This window comes from Hibiscus syriacus, unplaced genomic scaffold (assembly GCF_006381635.1).
Source record: "Hibiscus syriacus cultivar Baekdansim isolate YM2019G1 unplaced genomic scaffold, ASM638163v2 tig00111067_pilon, whole genome shotgun sequence".
NCBI classification, from domain to species: domain Eukaryota; kingdom Viridiplantae; phylum Streptophyta; class Magnoliopsida; order Malvales; family Malvaceae; genus Hibiscus; species Hibiscus syriacus.
The window spans coordinates 849,707-858,521 of record NW_024062969.1 but is presented as its reverse complement, the minus strand read 5'-3'; the positions used below and the strand labels follow the sequence as shown (position 1 = coordinate 858,521).

At 33.5% G+C, this 8,815-nt stretch overlaps 1 protein-coding gene across 1 annotated transcript; it reads right to left on the bottom strand.

Moving 5' to 3' along the window:
- Positions 1-3,019: 3,019 nt before the first annotated feature.
- Positions 3,020-7,469, bottom strand: LOC120151692 (cytochrome c oxidase assembly factor 5-like). The gene is made up of 4 exons (XM_039164076.1): positions 7,418-7,469; positions 6,893-7,002; positions 6,672-6,776; positions 3,020-3,072 (listed from the first exon to the last, which is right to left on the bottom strand). The coding sequence occupies exons 1-4, from the start codon at positions 7,467-7,469 to the stop codon at positions 3,031-3,033; spliced, it is 309 nt and encodes a 102-aa protein (XP_039020007.1). The 3' UTR covers positions 3,020-3,030.
- Positions 7,470-8,815: the final 1,346 nt, after the last annotated feature.

Here is an 8,815-nt window from a genome sequence, read left to right as displayed (position 1 = left end):
TATATTTATGTTTTTATACACCGCAAGGAGCACACTGAACTTTTTAGCTTATTCTTTAATTTTTAACTTTTCAAATATTATCCAACAATAGGCTAGTAGACTTGACATAAGAAGGATCGACTAATTCCGTTTGTTTTACTATATATTTTATTACGCCTATCTTTGTTATAGTTTGGTGACACGTGCTTTTACTTTCATCTGTATGTATTTGTATTATCGATATTTTGTTTTGAACTTGTTTTCATATAGATTTTGAATGATATGTATATATATATTTACAATTATGTATTTTGTATTTTACCATTATTCGTATTCATTTACTGAAATGGACTTAAAGTGCATTTTGAATATGAAAATGATCTCTGAATACGCTATATGACCGCCTAGATTTGGGCGTACCATCTAGGTTGAGTCTACGGGGTTATAAGTGGGCTATATATTTGGGTCGATTTATTAGTAATTTTATATATGTTAGGGTTAGGGTTGGAATGATAAAAGGGTAATAAATGAGAGTTTTCTGCCGCTTTCTCATGTCCTGTCGTTCTTCTACTTTTCCTGTTCTCACTGTCTCTCTTCCTCTTCTTCCTATTTAATATGGTTTTCTGCTAAAGTGCAAAGGCTCTGCGCCCGACACCTAAAACCCACAGGCACGCGCCTCCGGTAAATCGCCTCGTCCCAATATAGGTGGGTGCTACCTTCATTGTCCGGCTGCACCTTGCGCCTAGGCGCACTCGAGGCGCGCCTTTTAAAACCCATCTTTCCTCTCTTCTGGCTCTACTATCCCAACCACTAATCACTTGTTACAAGGATTTACATTATGGTTGCAATCGGATTTCCAATCGTGCAACGTTTATTATAGTTGTGAACATAACATTTGTTACTACAATCATTACAAGTATCACAATCGTGAATATTTTTTAAAGGAGTTAATTTTTTTAATCTCCATCACAGCATTTCTTCAATTAAAGGAGTACACAAAATGATTGCCATAATAAAATAATTTTAAGGTTATAAATAGCCAAATCGATTTTAATTAACTTTGACTTGGGATTTTGAATAATATTCAAAGATTTTCCAGAATCATGAGGCCAAAATAAAAACAATTTGGGTTATACCTTTTTCTTTGTTTTGGATTTCATACGGTTTGGTTAGCTTTCGGACCAAATTAATAAGATTTGTGAATTTAAAGGATTAAATTTATCAAATTATTTATAATTAAGGTTGAATTTATAAATATAAAAGACTAAATGTAGAACTTTACAAATTTTAAATCTATCAAATTAGCAATTTGTTTGACTAAATTCAAGAGTTAAATTAATATTTTATCTAAAGTTTATAGGTTAAATTAATCTTTTATCTAAAATTTAGCACCAAATTAGTATTATGTCTAAAATTCAAAGGTTAAATAAAATTTAAATATTTCTAGTATCGTATTAAATCATCAAACCAACAATACTTAACAGTCCAATTAGGTGTGTATTCGGTTCGGTTCGGTTCGGTTTTTTACCAAAAACTGAACCGAACCGAAATAAACGATTTTTCAATATTTAAACCGAAACCGAAACCGAATAGTTAAAAAACCAAAAAAAACCGAAACCGGTTTTTTCGGTTCGGTTCGGGTTTTTTAACGGTTCGGGTTTTTCGGTTCGGTTCGGTTTTTCGGTTTTTCAATTAAAAATCACTTGAAACTATAATTTTTTTTACAAAAATTGCCTATTCGGTTCAATATGGAACAAATGGGTTCCATATGGAAAACCCGAACCGAACCGAATCAAAAAAATGAAGCATTTAAACCGAACCGAAAACCGAACCGTTTAAAGCCAAACCGAACCGAACCGAACCGTTTTACTCGGTTCGTGTCGGTTTTTCGGTTTTCTCGGTTTCGTTGCTCACCCCTAAGTCCAATACCAAAATAAGACAAATCGAAAACAAAAGTGACTATAATATAACTTTTTAAAAACAAGTGACCAAAATAAGACATAATGAATACTAAAAGGACAAGCACTGTAGTTTACCTCTTAATATTTTATATCAATTTCATATATTTAATTTTTATTTAGTTTTTTAATAAAAGCAAATATTTTAGCAGATGCTGCTCGCTTGGTTTGAATGTGTATTGGGTAGCAATATTCAAATAACAAACATATAAAAAATGAATTCAAATATAATAAGAAATAGGGCAAACTACTAAAATGACAACTTAACTATAAGGTTGGTGTCGATATAACCTTCATACTTCTAATTTTGGTAATATGATCACATAACTATTTAAGTGGTTACGATATAGCCACTTGCCGTTACAAAACAAACGACGTAACTGATGTGGACCTCTGACTCGCCGTTAGTCAATAACAACCACATCAGCTGCGCCAATGGTTTTGTAACTATAAGTGGCTACATTGAAACCACTTAAATAGTTATGTGGTCAAATTGCTAAAACTGAAATTATGGATGTCATATCGACACCACCCGCATAATTAAGTGGTCATTTGAGTAGTTTACCCTAAGAAATATTAAACAAAAACTCATATTCTTCATTCAGCCTGCAATGGATATCTTCACTACCTTTCTATTGACCATTATAGAAAGACAATGAGCTCAAGCTATATTATCCGAGCTCTTTAATTTCTTAAAATATTAGTGTCCAACATATTCAAACATGACTATCAAACATATTCCTCTAATATATAATACACACTTGGAATAATTTAAGCATGCTCGTTTCCAAAACTAATCCGAATCTGACTTAGAATTACGAATCTGAACTTATTCTGATAGAGCCTACTCTTTAGAATACCGGTATGGTCTGGAAGTTACCTCATTTTAAGCAAAGCTAGGAAGCTAGATTATGGTAAGCAAAGGTGGCCGACGAATAAAAACTAAACTTGAAAAAAAAAAACAAGCAAAAATCGTCCCACGTTTTTTGTATTTATCACACAGTTCAGGTAGGGAAAACATTAGTAAATTTTGAATTTACCGTAAAGCGATACTGCAGATGCATTTGCGAATTTGATGACATCCCCCATTCACTTAGTAATCCTTGTTTCCACGGATCCTAGCTCTCATGTCAACCTGGAGCGGAGCAAAAACGAAAAAGACGTATAACACGTTAGTAGTATATTGCAGAGCCATCAACTCTGAACATACTCGAGATTACTTATTCACCAAGATACCTAGTATTTATAATATAGTGTGTGTTAACGAACATAGAGTTTTAACAATGGAAGCTCTGATATCATTTGAAAGTAGCTTCTTCTTTTGTTTGTTGAAAACAATACAAGTATAAACATGTATTAATCTTCTTTGAAATGATAATCATTTTCTATTGATCATGGAACCGTTAAGCAAATATAGCAAAAACAGCACAGATATGTTGCAACAAGGATGGATCAACACTAGACCTGAGAATTTGTGTATTCCTATTGCGAATTTGTGACCGTATAACTTTGTGTCTTAACCATGTGTAAGATGTATTTTCAGACCTGCCATTTTTTCTCATTTTACTGTTAATAAAAACATATTACATTACGAAAGAACAATCTTAAAGGGTCGATCGCTCCAAGTATAAATTTGAAAGGACTAGTTCGGGCATAGATAGTTTAAAGGGCCCGTGAATATATGGCAGTAACTATGCAAAACAGCATTTTGCAGCTCCACAAAGGAAGTATCAACCGAATAAATTGCATCCAAAAGGGAAATGCATTACTTTATTGGCCTTTTCTCAACAATTTGTTTGCCTCCCTTTGTTCAAAAAGAGATTCGGATTAAAATGGTATCTGAAATTTTTATTCCTACCCAACAAATAATATTTTTACAAAAAGAAGCATTTTACACATACAACATATACTCTTTTGAGCCAAAATGAAATTGAAACCTGAATATATTGAATAGCTAAGGTAGAGTTATTACTAATTATTCCTTACATCAGCCCAGAAAGAGGCTTTAACTGTACTTCAATCAATCTTATTCTACATATTGGTCCATTTGGCCTATAACTTATCATGTACAAGTAACAGAAGAAATGATACAACACAAAATATTAACATAGGCACTGCATAAATACATGAACATGTCAAAATCTATGCAAAACAAATTGATTAACACGCCAAAAATTGAAGAGATATAACACCTTAAACACGATTGTGACATGAAGAAAAACACGACAAACCATGTCCATATGGATGTGAACATTACTAGGTCTAGTCCTTACCCACACTGTATGCAACTTTGATCTAATCAATATCAGCATCAAGCATATTCCCCATTCATTCCATCCAAAATAAATAAGGGATAGCCCTCCCTAAATCAATTAGAATTACCAAGTCTGGAACAGGATTGCAAATGAAATACCTCTATGTACTCGCAAGTTATTTGGGTTCAGACTTGAAAAAACTCAAATTTGGTTCGGAGTTTATCGAGCCAAGCCCAAGTTACTCAAAGTTATTGAGTGAACCAAGTATCTTAACTTCCATGTCTTGTAAATTGCTAGCCTAATTAAGAGTATATTTTATGTTTAATATATACCTTTATTATTCTTAATTAATAGGGTAAAGTGCACAAATAGTCCCTTGATTATAGGGTGTTGCTTTGTTGAGTCCACGACTATTAAAAGTTACAAAATAATCTCTCAACTATTCATATTTTTCAAACCCGTCTTTTTTATTAAAAAATTAACAGTCATCTAAGTTGGACATTAATCTGCTAATTAAGATATGATAAAATCATATTTTAATGATTTCTACTAGCATCGTTATTGCTTTCAAGTACTAGTTCGACGATATAATATTTTAAACACTACTCGAAAAAGGAAACCATTTTTTAACGAAAAATGAAGAGTTTAGAACATATGAATAGTCGAGTGATCATTTTATAACTTTTCATAGTTGAGAGACTCGACAAAGCAGTGCCTATAGTCAGAGACCATTTTTTGGGGTGGCAATGGGGTGGGGCGGGGATAGTTTTGCATTAACCATTCCGTCCCCAATACTTGTGGGTATGGTTTTAGAGAATCCGCATTATCTGTTTCGGGGATATTTTTTGCCCCTATACCCATCCCTTACGGATCCCTGCGGGTTTCGGTTAATCCCCGCCCCCAAAAAATAAACAAACATTTTTTAAATCAATACAACACCTAAAACTTGTAAGATATATCAGACTGGCTCAAATTGGTCTCTATCTATAATATGAAAGTTTCAATCATTAATATATATCTAACACCCAATGTATATGTAGGGATGGGCATGGGTCTGGTTTCGGCCAACCGACCCGACCCGAAAAATATATACCCTCCACCCGACCCATTTTGTTTAGATAAAATCCAAAACCCATCCGACCCAACCCAAAATAATAATAAAATATTATTTTTATTCAATAAAAATAGTGATTTAATTGAAAAAAAATAAATATAGAGGGATATTATTATAATTATTCCTAAATATATAAGGTAAATTATATTTTTTTTGTGGGGTCTGGTTGGGTCCAGTATTTTTCACCCTAAACTTGAATCCGACCCGACCCGAACCCATTAAAAAACCTAACCCGTCGGGTTCGAGTTTCATGCCCATCCCTATGTATATGTACAATCTTAACGATTTTCAATCTCAACAAATCAATGTATATTAAATGAAAAAACATCTAAACTTCAATTTTAGTTCCTTTGAGATGTAACAGTGGCAACACATAATCTCATATATATTTTTTGAGGATCCCCACGATTATTTTTGTAAAATATCGGGGATCCCTATGATTATTTTTCGGGGATCCCTACGGTTATTCACACGTGTATGGTTCGATTATCCCCACAGTTTGGATATAGCAATCCCCATCCCCATTTGAACTTCGAGGATAAAACTTCCCCATCCCCATCCCCGTGAGTAAAGATTTCGATTATTCCCCATCCCCGTCGGTTCGGATTCCCACAATTTTCGGTTTTCCCCCACCCACTTGTCACCCCTAACCATTTTGTAATTATAATAATCATTATACTAAAAAAATGATCTATGGTCGAGAGACCATTTGTGTACTTTACCCTTATTAATATTGAAAAAACTCAATTTGAGCTCATTACAAATAAGGGTAACTTACACGTTTAGTACCTAAACTATCAATATTGGTTTGTTTTAGTATCTAAACTTTCAATATCAAAATCATACCTAAAGTTTAATTTTTGTTTCATTTTAGTATCCCGTCGTTAAAAACTTTAGTTTTTGTTTCATTTTAGTACCTCGTCATTAAGTCTTAAAAAATTAAAAGTTTAGGTGCTAAAACGGACAAAAATTGATAGTTTAGTAACTAAAAGCATTAAGTTTTTAATAGTAGATACTAAAATGAAATGAAAACTAAACGTTTGGCATGTTTAAAAAAAATAAAAGTTAAGGTATTAAAACGGACAAAAACTAGTAATTTAGGTACTAAATGTATAATTTGTCCAACAAACTAAGTTTGAAGACTAATGAATATCGATACCAAAGCAGTCAATTCATTTCCATCCATCCTTCCCCAAACGAATGGAAAATAAAAAAGGGGGCGAGGAATAGACTTCCCTGAACCAATTAGAATTATAACCTCCACCATTAACAAGTCTATAACTGAACCCTAAAACCATGATAATAAAGATAAAAATCTTCAGCAATAAAATGGACATGAAAAAGAAAGAAGCAGAATCAGATTGCCTGTCCTCTTTTGCAATTGAAATAAGTTTCTCCGAGTCCAACACATTCGCTTGGTATAGAAGGGCTTTTTTCTCCAGCACATTCCCTGAATGAACGCTTCTCAACCTAATTAATCCCCAAATTCGAAAATTAAGTGATATTCTACGATTTCATGTCTGGGCATTAAATCTGAAAATCAAGGGAAAAAACAAAGAGTGCAGATGAGAAAGGGAAAATAATACCTTAACACAAACTGATTCACTTAGACACTTTACCAATTCCATGGCCAAACCCTTGCAAGATTTGACATTTTTCAATTTCGCATCAATTCTTTTTTTTAAAGTATTGATGTCTTCAAATCGAACCAAGATGAAGAATGCGATCAGGTTTATCTGATTGATTACAGGGCTTTACTTTCTATCTTTTTAATTTGTTTAATATTGGTTTAATACAAAAATAAGTTCCTGAATTTGCCTAAAAAAGTTTTAGTGCCTAAAGAAATTTTCGTTAAAAATAGGTGTTTAATGTTTTTAAAGTTATATATTTAGATTTACACCGTTAAAAATCACTTTAAATGATCGTTAAGTGACACGTATCATGTTCTGGTAATTTTAAGAATTTATTTTTAAAAAAAGGAGCAATGCCCCCTGCGTGCTCCCTCTCCCTATTCTCCTTTCCCCTTCCCCCTACCCATGTGATATCGACCGGCCGACTGTGACCATTACCGCCACTATCATTAGCACCGACGTCGACCTCCAATCACTGACCTTTCGCCGTAAGCTCCCGTCGCTTGTTGTGGAGAAGCATTCGAAGTTTCATCGGATTTTAAGCCACTGTTACCATTTTTCGTCGATTCTAGCCGATCTCAACGTCCATATGCCGCGCCGTCACCATCATTCGAACCACCGTGCAATTCCGCTCAAAACCCATCATCCCCGTCGCTCCGTCGGTGCTCCTCTTGTGTTCCACCATGGTAACGGGGTTGAAATTATATATTTTAGTTTTTTCAAGTTTTTATAATTTCATTAAAAAGTTTGGGGTTCTTTTGTAAATAAATTAAGTTTTTTTTATTATTAAAAATAATATTTTTATTATTAAAAAATAAAAAAATATAATGGTGGGCACCTAAAAGTATAATTGAGAAAACTTTAGGAACCAATTTTTAATGATAAATTCTTAGGCACCAAATCATTTTTCGAGATAAAATTAAGACACTTATTTTATTATTAAGTCTTTATTTCGTTACCCTGTAATATAGCTTAATTCTATAATTCTATTTGTGTCCCTATATCTAAAAAATTACATTGTTTATTTAGTCACTCAACTACTATTTTAGTTCTGTTTTGGTAATTTAGTTAATTTTCTTAAATCACACTTAATGATGTTCTTCTTAATGATTCTTCGACGAATAAATTCAAGATTTCTATAAAATTAAGACAACGGTGTTCGCTCTCGCCGCTCTTTAAATATTATTCGTAAGTCTCTTAACTTGATGCTAAGGCTCGTTCTGCTGGCCCATTCTCTAAGGTGAAAACCGGTCCCACTAACAATTTCATTTTCATTTATCATTATCAATACGCTGATGACTTAATTATCTCTTGTGAGGCTACAAAAAATCAAGTTTGTGGCATCAAGCGAGTGTTAAGGGTCTTCGAAATTACTTCAAGGCTGAAAGTGAATATTAAGAAAAGTAGATTGTATGGTATTAATGTTAATGACTCGACCCTTGGTAGTTGGGTTGCTTCGGTGGGTTGTCAGTTTTCCTTCAAAATATATGGGGTTACCACTTGGGGCCAAAAGAAACTCTCTCGCTTTTTGGGAACCAATTATTGATTAATTTAATCACAGGCTAGCAAGCTAGAAGTCAACTTCTGTGTCTTTTGTTGGACTCTGATTAAGTCTATCCTAGCCAGCCTCTCGACTTATTTCCTCTTTGTATCCAAGTTGCCTTCCTCCATCCTTAATTGTCTCAACTCTCTAATGGTATATTTTTTGTGGGATAACGTCGTCGATAAGAAGAAAATCCATTGGGTCAAATGGTCAGCTGTTTGCTCCCCTTTAAACCTTGCTGGCCTGGGGTAATTGATTTGGACTTAAAAAATAGTTCTCTCCTTGGAAAATGGTTGTGGCATTTCCGGAATAAAGTGAGGAGTCTGTGTAAATAA